The 15823-nt window shown below is 45.7% G+C and overlaps 1 protein-coding gene across 1 annotated transcript; it reads right to left on the reverse strand.

The window, feature by feature from the left end:
* Positions 1 to 4634: 4634 nt before the first annotated feature.
* Positions 4635 to 8636, reverse strand: LOC108936892 (class E basic helix-loop-helix protein 40-like). The gene is made up of 5 exons (XM_018756534.2): positions 8151 to 8636; positions 7961 to 8024; positions 7607 to 7702; positions 7089 to 7212; positions 4635 to 6852 (listed from the first exon to the last, which is right to left on the reverse strand). The coding sequence occupies exons 1-5, from the start codon at positions 8207 to 8209 to the stop codon at positions 5993 to 5995; spliced, it is 1203 nt and encodes a 400-aa protein (XP_018612050.1). The 5' UTR covers positions 8210 to 8636; the 3' UTR covers positions 4635 to 5992.
* Positions 8637 to 15823: the final 7187 nt, after the last annotated feature.

Here is a 15823-nt window from a genome sequence, read left to right on the forward strand (position 1 = left end):
CTCTGCAGGCAGGCAACAGTAAATGCATGAAATACCACTGAAGAAGGTGATGATGATGATGATGATGATGATGATGATGATGATGATGATGATGATGGCGATTATTATTATTCATAATAATAATGTGATACTATTGAATATTACATTTACATTTATTTATTTAGCAGACGCTTTTCTCCAAAGCAGCTTCCAATGAACTCTATGTAGTGTTATCAGCCCACACACCTTCACCAGGTGACTTACACTGCTAGATACACTACTTACACTGGGTCACTCATCCATATATCAGTGGAACACACTCGCTCAGTCACTCACAATAGTAATAATAATAATACATGTAACCGTAACACTTTGGTAGGTCAAACACAACTCATGCAGCGGAACCCTGTACCAACTGGAGACGTCCAATAGCAGAGGTCAGAAAGTCAGAGAGGAGAGAGTTGCAGCAGTCCGAATGGAATATTACTATGGCCTGGACCTGAAGCTACGGAGACTTGAGTTGTGAGTTTTAGGGCAGATCCATCAGAGAGCAGGCACGGGCCAAACCTGCTTCGCTGCTGCGCCCCACCACCTGATAATATTTACCTGATAAATAATAAAAACTACTGTATTTCAGTGCTCTTACTTTGAATGACTCAAACTACTTATAGTATAAAACCTGTCATTAAGGACTTGATATTCATGGCCAGGGAGTGTGGTGGCACAGCAGGTTTGCCTGGGTCCTACTCTGTAGTGGGTCTGGGGTTCTGCTTGGGATGCCCTGTGGTGGACTGGTGTCCCGTCCTGGGTGCGTCCCCTCCTCCTTCAGCCTTGCGCCCTGCATTGCCGGGTTAGGCTCCGGTTCGCTACGACCCTGCTCGGACAATCGCTTTCAGCCAGTGTGTGTGAGAAAGAGAAAAGATAACACCGCTGACTAATTTATGTCTCATTTCAGATATAACCTTTTACTTTCCACTTTCAGCTATGATTTGAAAGCCAACAATTTGCATTTTTTTTGTTAGAAACACAATGTTTCACTCAAGATAAGGTATTGTGGCGCGCAGCGCCGTGAGTTTGGATGGGGTGAAGAAGGACGCGGTAGCAGCGTTCATAACGAACGGTTTATTCGAACACCAACACAAGGGAAATAATACTCTCGGTTCAAGGACCCCTTTTCCTCCAGAAACTACACTTACAGCGAGCCAGCCTTAACACCCCTAAACTCTCCTAACACAGTGGCAGACGCAGGCAAGCCACCATTTCCCCCCGAAGTGGCCCCAGCGGTTACACACCATTTAACATTATTTCCCATAATGCAACTATCTACATTTAAACAGTAACGCGGGTCGTTACAGTATTATTAATTTTACAGGAACAGACACAGTGTTCAGTGCGAGTAAAACGCTTTCGGAACGAAAAGAAATGTTTACAAAATTCCTACAGTAGATGGCAGCAGCAGTTCAATAGCGAACACTGCTCTCTTTTTTTTTCTCTGTATTCCACTGTGGAGCTTCTTCAAACCTCATACATTTTTGACAAACCACAGTGAAATACTTCGTGCTTATGCTTCGCCCTCCGCGTGTTAATGTCACGTGAGCACATACGTACATTACATTATACATTATAATACAGTGTAATATGTAATGTGACGTGATTTCATAATATTGAAACATAATTATATATAATGAGAATATTCATTCTCACACATAATGGGAATATATAGTCTACAGAGTCATTAAGTCTCCCGACTCCCCTGGCTGGTGGTTTGACATGTGGCTGTTCGCTGGACTGTTACCTACCTAGGACTCATATTAACTTATAGTTATATTTATTCATTTAGCAGACACTTTTTTCTCCAAAGCAACTTCCAATGGACTCTATGTAGTGTTATCAGCCCACACACCTTTATTCACCAGGGTGAGTTACACTGCTAGATACACTACTTACACTGGGTCTCTCACCTATACATCACACTCTCTGTCACTCACACACTATGGGTGAATCTGAACAGCATGTCTTTGGACTGTGGGAGGAAACCGGAACACTCAAAGGAAACCCACACGAACACACACACACACACACACACACACACACACACACACACACACACACACACACACACACACACACACACACACACACACACACACACACACACACACACACACACATTTTCAGAACCGCTTGTCCCATACGGGGTCACGGGGAACCGGAGCCTACCCGGTAACACAGGGCGTAAGGCCGGAGGGGGAAGGGACACACCCAGGACGGGACGCCAGTCCGTCGCAAGGCACCCCAAGCGGGACTCGAACCGCAGACCCACAGAAGAGCAGGACCCGGTCCAACCCACTGCGCCACCGCGCCTCCCTACCCACACGAACAGGGGAAGAAAATGACTCCACACAGACTGAGTGCGACTCGAACCCATATCCTCTCGCACCACCCAACTTTCTATCACTAGACTGGCACAATACAGCTGTACTGACTTGTACAACGTTAACGCCCTACAGTTATTTTGTACATTTGAATTCAAGACTGACATTTATTAATATTTCCCACCCCACTCCGGAGAAAACATTTTCTGATGCCATACCCACAATGTATTCCATAACTAATTTAACGATAACTACTTAATATACCAAGGACGGGACGCCAGTCCGTCGCAAGGCACCCCAAGCGGGACTCGAACCCCAGACCCACCAGAGAGCAGGATCCGGGCCAACCCACCGCGCCTCCCTTCGATAGAAGTACGTACACGTACACACACACACATTTTCAGAACCGCTTGTCCCATACAGGGTCACGGGGAACCAGAGCCTACCCGGCAACACAGGGCGCAAGGCCAGAGGGGGAGGGGACACACCCAAGACGGGACGCCAGACTCCGTCACAAGGCACCCCAAGCGGGACTCGAACCCCAGACCCACCAGAAAGCAGGATCCGGGCCAACCCACTGCACCACTGCGCCACTGCGCCATCGCGCCTCCCCTCGATAGAAGTAATATTAAAAAATATATTCATTAATGTGGATCTTGCCTTCTATTACGTCAAAAACTGCTTTAAACAGTAACCGGGCGTAGTTATGGACGATGTCTGTTGGTTTTCGGAGGAAAAACACTAAGCAAACAGAAAGGCAAATTACCACACTTAACCAGACCGATCCTAACCGGAATTCACAGTGTAAAGTGTGAAATCTAAGCGGTGCACATAACACTCCTCCAGCCTGCCAGTTTCCGAGCTTGTCGCGGAGGTAACGTGAGGACAGGAGCTCATGTCGGTGTCACGCCCCAGTCGGGCTGATCGCAGTGTGCCAGGGCCACTAGCCAATGAAAGCCCGCGGAGTACAAGCGAACTCACCAATCACCGTGCCACAGCCATCAGGGAAACCGCGTGGCCGTACACGTGATGAGCAGCTGCCCTCTTGCAGGGCGACCGCGCAAACAACGCTCGGGAAGCTTCTAGGGAGAAAGTCCGGGCAGTTTGTACTACTTCGTTTTGTTTGGCACACAAAAGCCCCTCGGTGCTTTTTTCTGCATGTCGGTCTTATTTGCAGACTGTTCACAGTTCAGGAGAGGACAGCTGCACTTAATTGCTTTTACTGAACAATTGCCTCTTATGTCACTAAAACGCGTTTACTATTAAACTTGTCCGATTCTCTCTAGAGAAGTTCTGTAACTATTTAGGGAGGAAGGCAGGTGCCTGTGCGGTCCTGGGTCATCATCTGTTCTCCTCCATGTTTCTACTTCCAAATTTCAGTAATTGTTGTTCTAGCAAATAATATCACATCTACGGAAACATTCACATTTGACGGAGAGTTATTATTATTGTTCTTGTTGTTATTTAAACACAGGATGCGTTTGTTGCTTTAGATCACGTCACAATTTCTAGACAAAAGATTGCAATTCGAACATAATTTAATAATGTTAAGATGTGCTATTTATTTTTACACATTCATTTTGCAGAAAATTATCGAAATACGTGCTGTTTGGCACATGAAACACTTCCTTGAGTCAGTAATTGTTAGAATTGTAATGAATGCACATAATTCTTTTTTTTTTTTTAATTACCAAGGTAAAATTTATTTGCAGGCTATGTCAAAGGTGTCATTTGGCGGCTTCGGCTGGGTGTGACGCCCATGTGACTAGAGCTCACGGACAAGGTCACGTGTTGTCGGCTCGGCCGTCTTGTTCTCCAGCTCAGTGGCGTGTATGTGTGCATGCGCGCGCCGGACACCACCCTCGCGCTCTGTGTGTACTAAGGGTTCATGCCATGGTGAACGTCAGCGCGAGGAGGAGGAGGAGGAGGAGGAGGTTCCCAGAACAATGGAATGGCCGTTTGACTGGCACGCGCAACCGGAGAAAACGGGTTTCCCTCGTGCGCGTCAACGTGTTTGAAATGCAACGTTAACTAATGAACCTTTAACTTCGCGAACTGTGAGAAGTTTGCGTGAAGGGGGGAAAAATGTGTGACGAGCGGTTTGCTGCTCGTGGCTAACAGAGAGTAATGCTGCAGCCATTACCATGTATGAGCAGGCAGGAGGCCAGCAGATTACATAAATGTTCTTGCAGGCTGCCTTGTTTTCCTGGTGTCACAGAACTCAGTGCAGCAGTATTACATCTCAACGTGATCTCTTCCACACCATGAGACAAGCAGGGAAACTTTGCACAAAAAATACTTTATTAATATGCTTATATAATGTATATCAGCATTTATAGACAAAATATGTACATCAAACAACCTTCTTGTAGGTCCCAAAATATATAATCTTAAGTACCTCTTCCTATACAAAACTATTCTTCGGTTTAAAACATTACATTCACTTTTCTTTCTAGAATTTTTACTCCAGTATTCATACAAATACATTTAATAAAGTTCACGTCCCACTTATCAACTTTCACAAGTAAAGGCAACAGCATGAACAAAAAACAGGCTGAACTTGACCAGAAATGTATGCAGAGAATTACACAGATCACATTTAGCAGAAAGCTATGTACATGTTTGTTTTTCTTTCTTTCTTCTTTTTTTTTTTTTGCTCATAGAAAGGCGGTCAAAACTTGCAGTCAAAATGGGTAATACAGAATCTTTATGATGTATCAAAAATAGAGATATACAAGAAGTATTAAAGTAATTACAAGAGGACCCCTTCTGATGTCATGAACGGAACGATCGTGGTTGAGCTGTAGCCCCACGTGTTACTGGATCCCACACGCAAAGTTAAAATGTTCACACCCACTGCAATATTTGCGAGAATGGCACAGATGGGGTTTGTAGAAAAGTTTCAACCTTTAAACCCGCCTTCATGAGACTAAGGGAGTGGCTTTCCGGGTTGGCTGAAGGGTGTGGTGAAACATGGAGACTTGTTTAGTAATGCAGGCTCTGGTCAGCATCATTAGATGGTCATTGCAAATGTCTGTTGTGAAAGTGAAAAGCGCCAACCGTTTCCCTTTCAGCAGCTACAGAGCCAAAGGGGGCTGAACTACAGCGTGTGGACAGTTTGAAAGCAGCATCTACAGGATTTTCATTTTACATTCAACCAAGTGTGTAAATGTGTGCAAAGGACAGGTCCTGATCATTCCGGGGGTAGCCATCACATTCAGGACTTACCATGAACATTCAACACTTTAAGAGCACAGGACATTTCCCTGTTCGCAAATAAAGTTGCTTTTTGGCCTTTCAGTCTTTTCTCCCCCCCCCCCCCGCCATGTCCCGCTCTCATACCCTCCTTTACAGTGTCTCAGTGGTGCTACTCTGAAGCGCCCCCCAGCTTCTCCCGGGCCGACTAGTTCCCCAAAATCCCATTTTGCTCTCTTATGGCTGGGAGAAGAGGACTGTGAACCCACCGACTGAGGTGAGGCTGTGCACTCATCGTGGGAAAGCAAGGCTCTTGGGGGGTGGGGGGCATATTCCTGCTACTCAGAAAGGATGTGGCGTCTGACCTGCTGCTGCTGTCCTCCTAGCGCCAGTAGTCTTACAGCAGGCTGTCGTGCACGCAAAGGAAGAGCTCCACGACATCCTTAGTCTTTGGTTTCCATGTTCAAGGGGGGTACCTGCTTCAGTGCCTGAAGCAAAGCTGGGGAGTCCATGGTGGTTTGGGGGACCCCTGGGGAGCCCACCCTCGAGGAAATCACGAATGACTGGGGTAGCTTCTCTGGGGAAATGCTCACCCCTGACGTGCTGAGGCCGGGGTAAAGGACCGGCATGGCTCCGGGGTACCAGCACTTCTCCAGCATGGGCAAATAGGCTGCAGCAGAGGGAGGGATGAGGTAGAAGGGCATGCAAAGTGGAGGCTGATGTGGGGACAAGCCCACATAGCTGCCATGGATGCCAATTGCCTCCCCGCCCAAGAGCGACTCGTCCTCGGAAGACTCTGCCCTCAGCCGCTTGGCCTGCGGTTCATCCGTCTCCTGCTTGATGGCGCCCGCCATCCGCTCGGCCAGCGCATAGCGCAGCTGGCACTCTTTTTCATAGTAGCCGGCCTGCTCCGTTTTACAGTCTGTTTTCTCCAGCTCGCCCCCATAGCCGCTGTCAGTGTCTGTGTCGCTGCCGCTCTGCTCGCCACCTCCGCCCTGGGTGTAAGTCCTCTGGATGACAGGCACACAGTTCCTCCCGTGGCCCTCGGAGCCCTTGGGCTGCTGCCCAGCCAACTTCTCTTTGTGCTCCATGCCTTTGTGGACAGGCTCCTCTGTGCGAGGGCTGGGGGTACCCTGCAGCACCTCTGACGCAACCTTTTGCAGGTGACTGACCACGTGAGAAGGTGTTACCTCCTCGCCACCCTCCTGGTTGGACAGAAACTGAAGGACCTCCTTGGCACACAGGTGGAAGCCAGCACGGAACATCTCCTCGTTGCTCTCCGAGCTGGGGCTGGGCAGCTCACCTACGGGAAAAGTCACATAGCTGGTTAAACGCAGACATTTTAAAAACATTTTTGTAACCAGAACTATTTCAGACAACATTTGAGTATAGCGAACTCCAGAACAACAAAAAGGATTTCCTTTCCTAAAATATTGCACAAAATGTGTTTTGAAAAGGTACAGACACAGAAGCACTAGAATTATTTTTAACAAAAAAGTACTTTTCAGAGGGGGAGGAAAAAAAAAAAAATTTCCTCACCAATTTGCAGGCCGTTCTGCAAAGCCACGATTTTCTGCTGCTGTTGTTCCAGAAGACTTGTCAGGGCTTTCACGTGCTTCAGAGTGAGCTCCAGAACCACAGCTTTCTCCAGATGTCCCAGGGTCTATAAACAAGAACACAACCTCGATACAGCATCCATACGCACTTCCGTATAACTTTCAAAGGCTTTCTACCTTAAATCAATGACAACAAAGTATTAACACTAACACGTTAATAAACTTCAGGGAAATTTCTCAGTATGTATTTAATGCAGAGCACATGGCATATCTATAGGTACTGAAGAGAAATAAGAACCAATGAGCCACATCAATACTTCTTTATTTAGTAAAGAACTTTTCTGTCAGCAAAATAATTTAAAAAAAAAAAAAAAGTCACAATGGTATTCTTTGAAACGTGACTAAGCCATGTGTAATATATCCAAGTCAACCACCAGATGGCGCAAAAGATAACTATCTCGCCACCTTATCGGACTTGAACGATTCCAAACGCAAACTTACTGTAAGTTTAAGGTGCTCCGGTAATAAATCCTTCAGCTGAGCAATACACTCGTTTATCCTGTCACGCCTCTTCTTCTCGATGAGTCGATGTGGCAGCTGACAGAGACGACGGATGAAACAGCAAAGAAAGTGATAAGTTTTTCACAACTATTATTTTCGTATTTAACTTCCTCGATCGCTTTGAGAAGCACGATTTGCTTGGGGTCAGCTGCACTTATGCAACTAGAGGCGGTAAGATAAAAGCGAGAAGCGCGATATATTCCGGGTGCGTGCGACTCGCGCGCTGCGCACGAGCTCGTCCCGAGTAGCGGACGCGGCTGCGGCGGCAGAACGCGAAGTGGCGACACGACATACCTTGCTGTCCTCACTGCGCTTCATCCCCCTCCTGGATTTGTACATGTACAGAGGGAACTCCATCCTGTTAACACAGACAGACAGAGAGAGAGCAATTTGAGCAAAACACACCGCCTCCCGTTTCAGTCGTGCGCACTTGCAGCGCCGTGGCTGCGCGTCTTTCGCGAGCTCACTGACGGAGGGCACTCACCGCTGCACGTCCGACATCTCCATACAAGGAGGCGGCTGCGCGCTCGTGATCCTCTCCATGTTCTTCCGCGCAAACTGTCCCCACGCGCTCACCCGCTCTTCATACACTCCAAAGTCGAAAGTGCGAGACCGTGCGTGCCGAGCAAGTGCCCCCGGGCCGTGGCGTGCGAGAGCTCAGCTTCGTCTTCCTAAAAATGTACCGTATTATTAAATCAATTCAATGTGCGGTGAATACGGCTTTTTAACAAGTGCGAATTTTGCTTTCTCTTTGCATCACGTTCGTAATTTTTAGTAATACGGCAGTTATCCTTGTGATTATGCTAAAGCGAGGTGCTTCGAGCCTCGACACCCAGGCGCAGTGAGCGGCCGTCCCGCCTCTGCTCTCTGTTAAATGCCGCCGTGTGGGTGGACTGACTACGTGTTCGACACGCCGTGTGACTCCCCTCCAGGGCCGACGCGCCTCCGTCACATGAGTCTCACGTGTGGGACGGCGCTGTCGGAGCGTGGAGCTAACGCGGGCGTGCGGATGGGGTGTGGTGGTGGTGGTGGGGGGGGGGGCGCTGCGTGCAGAGCAGGACGAGAGAGGGGGAGGGCGCGCGGAGAGCTCACCCCTTTGCCGCGTCACATGGGCGGGCCTCGCGGTCTCGTGTAGCAGCACGCTCCGCCTCGACCCCGCAAGCCGCGCGACAGTGGTGGCGCGCGACGGAGGGAACGTGCAGAAGACCATGTTTAGAGCAGTAATCAAACGAGTCGGGAGGGGAGGGGTTGGGTGCGGTGGGGGTGCAGTGAGAAGATATGAATGGCCAGGATGATTATTGTGAGTACACTGTTTAAACACAACGGCGAAACACGAAACGAAACTCTGGACGAAGAGGCAAATACTGAACTTTGCGTTTGCGTGTCTCTAATGACCACAGCTCTGTGACACTGCACTAACACAGAAGTTTAAATGGTAGAAAACATGAAAGCGTTGGGTAAGACACGCCGGTTCCTTCCTCCTGTAGGTTTTCTCATATTTTGTAAAGTGTGTGGTAGCGCCTGCGTAATAATAGCTTACGTTGATTTTCGGTGTTAACATAATTATGATAATATCCATTTCTTCGATTATTTAGTGTCCTACACAGTCAGTCAGTGTATTACGGTCACGTTTGCCAGTAAACTAGGGATTTTTTTATAAATAAAAACGCAACTTTGGGCGAATGTTTACACAATTAAACGTGCAACTGCATCGATGTCCGATTGATTATGGCACTTATATATATATGCATATTAATCCATGATGATGAGGAAGGAGTTATAGTAGTGTATACCTCCACGTACGAGGCCATTAATCACAGGACGGCCTTAGCCTTGGATTCGGGGAAGCACCGTAAGTAAAAAACCGTGTGTTTTTGTTTAATTTATTTAACTATAACGTGACTCGCGGCTCAAGCGTCCTACTAGTTACTACGGCGCTTCTCTTGAAGGAGGAGAGCACTTTGTGTCTTTGATTTCACTTCCTCCTGCTCCCATCTGCCCTCGCTCGGGGTTCTGACACCGAGAAATGGGGGACCCGACCTTAGAAGCTCGAGAGTCTACTAGTCATGTCCTAAAAGAAAGGAATCAATCTTGTCAACGAAACCAGAACAGGGAGCTCTTAGTAATACTAGCCTCACCTACGAAACACCCCGTTTATTACAGTCACATACACAAAAGTTAGCCTCCCTCTGTGCTGCATTTACCCGTGTTTCAGCAGTCTTTCTACGTAAATTTTCTTTGAGACGCGTAACCTATAAAAAGTACACTTAGTTACTTAATGGCGTAAATTGATTTCACTCGATTCTGAGTTGATTATTGCTTTATAAAGACGTCTTCAGACGCTGCTAAAATCACCGATGCGGCGGCACAGACCCGCCGTGTCCGCTTCTTCCAGCCGAACGAACGAACGAACCGAAGCGAAAGTAGGCGTCTGGCTTCGCGCACACGACACGCCACGGGCGACGGCAGACACGGGCGATGATGAACAGGTGGCGCCCTGCGGTTGCTTAGTGCCGTGTGGATCCATTCGTTTCCCCACGTGCGCGCGGAGCCGCTGCTCACGTGTCGCCAGTCGTGGTCTCCGCATGGCCTCGTCACGCCGGTGTCCCCGAGCGCCACGAACTCCCGAGTGTACCCCCCCTCCCCCCCCATGCGTTGTTATTTCCACAGCTGCCAACCGACACAGTAGACTAGTGGTAGAGTACGCGTATTAGTAGAAAAGCGCCGATCGTTTTTCCATGCATGGCTGCATTTATATCAGTTGGCCCCTGTGGTTCATTCTTAGATAGTTTCTCTGCTGCTCCGAGATGAGCGTTTTTTGTGTTCCCGCCCGATATTTTCAACGAAATCACCGCCATCGTTCGACGTTGTTGTCCGGAAATCAAAGTCCCCTGATATCTACCTTACGGAGCGAATTTACTACACTGACTACACTGATGCGATACCAGGAAATGTAATTATTACACTGTTGTGAAATCCGGCTTATAAAAAATAGGTGCGTTGGACCGGAAACGAGTTGTTGAGGTAACGCATGAAGGAGCAATACAAACACGTACCAGGCTGTTTACTTCAAATTTGTACCTGACCTGCTTTACCTGTCTGTTAGCGATTCATTGTCACCGGCGTATAGTTGCCGTGCAGTGCCGTAGACTTCACCTCTGGTGCTATTTTACACCATTTTACACCGTTTTACACCAAATCCTTTTATTATGTCCCTGGCATTTTTTTTAAATTTCAGGTTCCCCCATAGTGTGTGAGTGACAGAGAGAGAGAGTGTGTTTCACTCATGTATGGATGTGTGACCCAGTGTAAGTAGTCTAGTATCTAGCAGTGTAAGTCACCACGGTGAATAAGGTGTGTGGGCTGGTAACACTACACTGAGTTCATTGGAAGTTGCTTTGGAGAAAGGTGTCTCCTGAATAAATAATTGTTTATCAACGAATGAGTCAGTCACAATTTTACATCAAACCACACACGCTTTCTGAACCGCTCGTCCCATACAGGGTCGCGAGGAACCGGAGCCTAACCCGGCAACTCGGGGCGTAAGGGGACACCCCGAGACGGGACGCCAGTCCGTCGCGAGGCACCCCAAGCGGGACTCGAACCCCAGACCCGCCGGAGAGCAGGACCCGGTCCGACCCACTGCGCCACCGAACCCCCGCTACATCAAACCATTTTCTCCAAAAGCAAATTACACTGTTAAGGTTACAGTTATTTACCCATTTACTGTATACGGTGGGTAATTTTACTGGAGCAATTTAAGGTAAGTACCTTGCTCAACATTACTACAGCCAGAGGTGGGGATCGAACCTCCAACTTCTTTATCTCGAACCACAACGCTACCAGCTGTGCCCCTTTACACCAAACACTGTTTTTACCCAGAGAGACGAGAGGTCCTGGAAGTGCCATTGTTGTCCCAAAGGGGCAACACAGAAGGCTTAAAAGCCAAAAACCTTGGGTAAATAAGGGGTTTTCAAGTCACTGCTTATACACGAGTGCAACTGTATGAGTTAGTTATGCTTGTTGAATCAATGAAGTTGTTTTTTCAACCAAGACTAACTGTTTAGAGCGAGCATTTAGGACGACACTCCTTCATGTCCATGTACGGCCCAAGCCTATTTTTACCTTATTCTGAATCCAAAGGTAGCCTGCCCTGGTACTGTATATAACAACAATTACTAAGTAACTATAATAACATGTGAGCTCTGACTTTGCACATTCATGGCATGAACATTACTAAACTTCCTTTTGGAAATTAATCAAACTAAAAGAGTTGTGGCATATTTAAACTGACATGTTCTTCTGGTGCATGTGTAGGTTTCATAGTGCTCGGTTTTGGCACGTGAAAGCCCAGAATTTTTCTTTAGAACACAAAGCACGCGGCCCACTGATGTAAAGAGAGTTCTTTCAAAATACAAGTTGTCTTCTGCTTTTAGTACATTTTTTTTTGGTTTGAGTTTTTATCTCCACCAGCTCTGGTTGTTATTTATTTTCATGATAAACTTAATTAATGAAAAAATAATTGCAATACAAACAATTGGACTGTCTTGTTGGACATTTTTGTATGCTGCATTAGTAAATCTGAGAATAACAACAATCTGTTGAAATATGCATTGTATACTCTCTTTCTGGTACCATTTAAATAGCTTAAAACATATGGCCACAGTGTGAAAGGTTGGTAAATAAGTGCCAAAATTTGTTGAAGGATCTATTTATTTCAGTGAAAAAAAAAGATGATTAGTTAATGAAACTGGTTCTTAAATTGGTTAAGGTATCGTTTAGCATTTTATAACATTGTATGTTTTAATTTGGAAATTGTTTTAAGTAAGAAGGTAAATGCATAGCAACAGAAGTACATCGCAGGTGAAGGGTGAAGTGCTAAACGAAGGACTTCGGTTCGGAAAACCCCTGATTTTTTTTCTTTTTTTTCTAAACAAAGTGAAAAAAAGTCCAAACCATCTGTCCCTTGGTAAACTGTGGGGTAGAGGCTGAGGGCTGAGTAATAGATTAGACGGCGGCTTGCTGAAACGGGGGTGTAAGGTCTGAGATGACTGCTGTGTCTCTGCCCGACTGTCGGTTTAAAGCTGTGCTCAGCATCGCCGAAGGAGAATCGCTACGCTATTTGTTAGAAAAACAACTTAACAGAAGTCCCACAACCGGACCTTATCTCACATGTTGGCTGTATATTTCAGTTTCTGCACATTCCACATACCTGAATTCCAGTAAATATCAAACAATATGTATAGGTAAATTGTCTCGCTGAAAAGAGTACAAGTTACTCTAGATAAAGGAGTACTCGTAGCACAGAAATAATGTAATGCAATACTATTTTCACAAAATAAACTTTAAGAATATGTCACCTTGTATTTAGGAGGATGCCTATTTCCAAGATGTAAAGATTGGAGTATATAGTGTGTGTGTGTGTGTGTGTATACAATATTGTGCAAAAGTCATAGGCACTTAGATGTTTCAGAAAAATATTTGTTTTTGACGGTTATTTACAGTCTTTTGCATGAGTGTCAACGGTAAAAGGCATATTTTAGATTTCCAAGCATTCCTTTTGCAAAAACTTACAGTATTAAAGTAAGAGTTTTGTATGTTGTTAAAGAAAGTACACACACTGTCTGAGAGTGCTTGTCCTGTGCAAGGTCGCAACAAACTGGAGCCTAACCCAGCAACACAGGGCGCAAGGGGACACACCCAGGACAGGACACTAGTCCATCAGAAGGTACCCCAAGCAGGACTTGAACCCCAGACCCGCCAGAGAGCGGGACTGCCGTGCCAAGCAGTTGTTGACGATTACTAAGCTTTGTAGGAAGTTTATTAAGAGCATTATTTTTGGAAGCATTCTCACTTTATAGCTTTTCCCCCCCTGGTGCCTAAAACTTTTGCACAGTACTATACACACACACACACACCAACTAGCCAATATCAACAACTGCTTGTCCCAAGCGGGGTCGCAGTGAACCGGAGTCTTACCCAGAATCACGAGGCCAAGGGGGGAGGGGACACATGCAGGACGGGACGCTAGTCCATCGCAAGGCACTCCAGACCCACCACACTGCAGGCACCACATCCCATATATATATAAATGTAAATATATATGTATATGATTAGATTCATAGCATATAATGACCAACACTTTGCACTGAACTCTTCACACTGCTAAATCCTAGAAGGAAAAAGGCCACAGATGAATGTAAAAAGCCAAATATATCCCATCTTTGGAAAGTCTGCCAGTTAATCTGTCACTTTCTGATGCAGAATACACAAATAAAGACTGGCTTGATGGCCGACTTCCTTTGCATTTGAGCTAAAGGAAACAAATTTAAAATTTCACTCCCATTTTCATGTAAGATCAACGATCTGCTATAACTGTGCTTCAATGTAAATACACTTAATGAAGACAAATTTATTCACAAAGTGAAATGAAAAGGTAATATTAGTTCTTAGCAAATATGAACCTGCAGTTTAGTTTCTGGAACTAAACCATGATGTAAAAAAAGAATCCATGATAATCTTTTAACTCTGAATTGGTAGAACGTAATTTCGCTTCTTAGAAATGTTTTCACAGTTTTTCCTACCATTTTCTGACCACAAAATCATTTTTACAGTTGCGATCACTATAAGTCAAAAAGCCTACAGACCTTCTAGGAAAGTGATTTTAATTATAGTATGAACCAGTATTCACGTTAGTCTGTTGCTTATGCTGGTCTCAAAAAAAACAAAGGGAAATAACGTTATCAACCAAATTTTGTCGATTCAAAACAAATCTCAAAGCTAAAACCCCGTTAGCATTATCGGCAATACTAATGTCACAGGACTAGTGCGCATCTTAAACCCGCAGATGTCGTTACAAAGATCATTTGCTTACACAGAGGGCACAGTAATATTGTCTTCCAAAGACATCACTGTACCCAACTCTCAGCATCAAGGTCTGCAGGAGAGGACACCGGACCAAAAGAACGAGTCTTACGTGTATTAACATCGCACTTTATGTCAGCACATTCTTCGTATGACTGTAATGGAACTGTACATTTTCTTAAAGTCACATCCCCTCCTGTGCAGCTGCGGAACTGCTACTCCCTACAGACCTGAGAGTCACGCTTTTCTGCCATGCAGCTGCTTTGCAGCGCACAAAGGTGGAGGGGGGTTTCATTCCAGTGCTATCGCAGGGTGGGGCTCACTTCATTGCTGAGTTACACCACCACCTATCTGGCCTTCACATGCTGCTCCTGCTATTTTAGAAGGAAACCATGTTAGAGCCGTTTTATGCTATACAAAGACTGTGCTATGTCCAGGTAAAAACTGTGCTGCTCTGGGTACGGCGCTGTACACCATGCTTTTTATGCATGATGAAATGCTTTCTGTTAAAGAAAGTGTATAATTTTGCTCTCAACAATTTAAGATGTTTTAGAGAGAGTTCTTGCCATTAACCAGTGAGTATATGCTTGTAAAAAAATGAAAGTACATGAAGCATAAGAGCTGGGGAGAAGTATAGTGCGGCGATCCTAGAGGCGCAGTCCTCCGTGGAGTCAGTGCACTATGAACGTCCAGTGTGACTGAACTATTGCAAATTGACAAATGCGTTCTTCACGCTGTTCCCTTCTGCAGTAATGGAACTGTTCTACTTGACAGCTTAATCCGCCCTACATTTACACAGTTCTTGATGACAAACAAATTCACTCATCACGTTAGCGGTTATTGCTTTAGACTTGAAATGACAAAGCACGGTTATGATATAAACAGAAATATTACCTGTGTTAATCTGTGGATGGATCTTTCACACGTGCAGCAGAATCACACAAGTCTTTGTAACACTAATGGTGCTTTAATGCATTTTCCAGATGGCTCAGTTTGCTCACCCAGGCATAGCGGTTTTATAAATTGGATCACTATTGCTTGTGCTGATTATACACAAAATGTCACCTTAACGTGACATTCTTTTTTCCCCCCACTCCACAGTATTAAATACCAGAATTCATATATTTTACAACATCGCTTGGTGCACTCTCATACGTATTTAAAGGTGCTTTACACTGTAGGTCTATTTTTACATGGGAAGCTGTGGTGATCACTTTCAGCTGTTCCAGAGACTGAACATACCTTCAACGGTCCAGCTGCCAAGAGAAGGAAAAACACCACCAGAGCACAGTG

This window comes from Scleropages formosus, chromosome 2 (assembly GCF_900964775.1).
Source record: "Scleropages formosus chromosome 2, fSclFor1.1, whole genome shotgun sequence".
NCBI lineage: Eukaryota > Metazoa > Chordata > Actinopteri > Osteoglossiformes > Osteoglossidae > Scleropages > Scleropages formosus.

Bases quoted from the DNA above. Each gene is read 5' to 3' on its own strand.
- LOC108936892 (XM_018756534.2), bottom strand. From the start codon at position 8,209: ATGGAGAGGATCACGAGCGCGCAGCCGCCTCCTTGTATGGAGATGTCG. The intron at 8,025-8,150 runs GTGAGTGCCCTC...CTGTGTTAACAG, and splicing joins GAGATGTCGGACGTGCAGCG to GATGGAGTTCCCTCTGTACA. The intron at 7,703-7,960 runs GTATGTCGTGTC...CGTCTCTGTCAG, and splicing joins AGCGCAGTGAGGACAGCAAG to CTGCCACATCGACTCATCGA.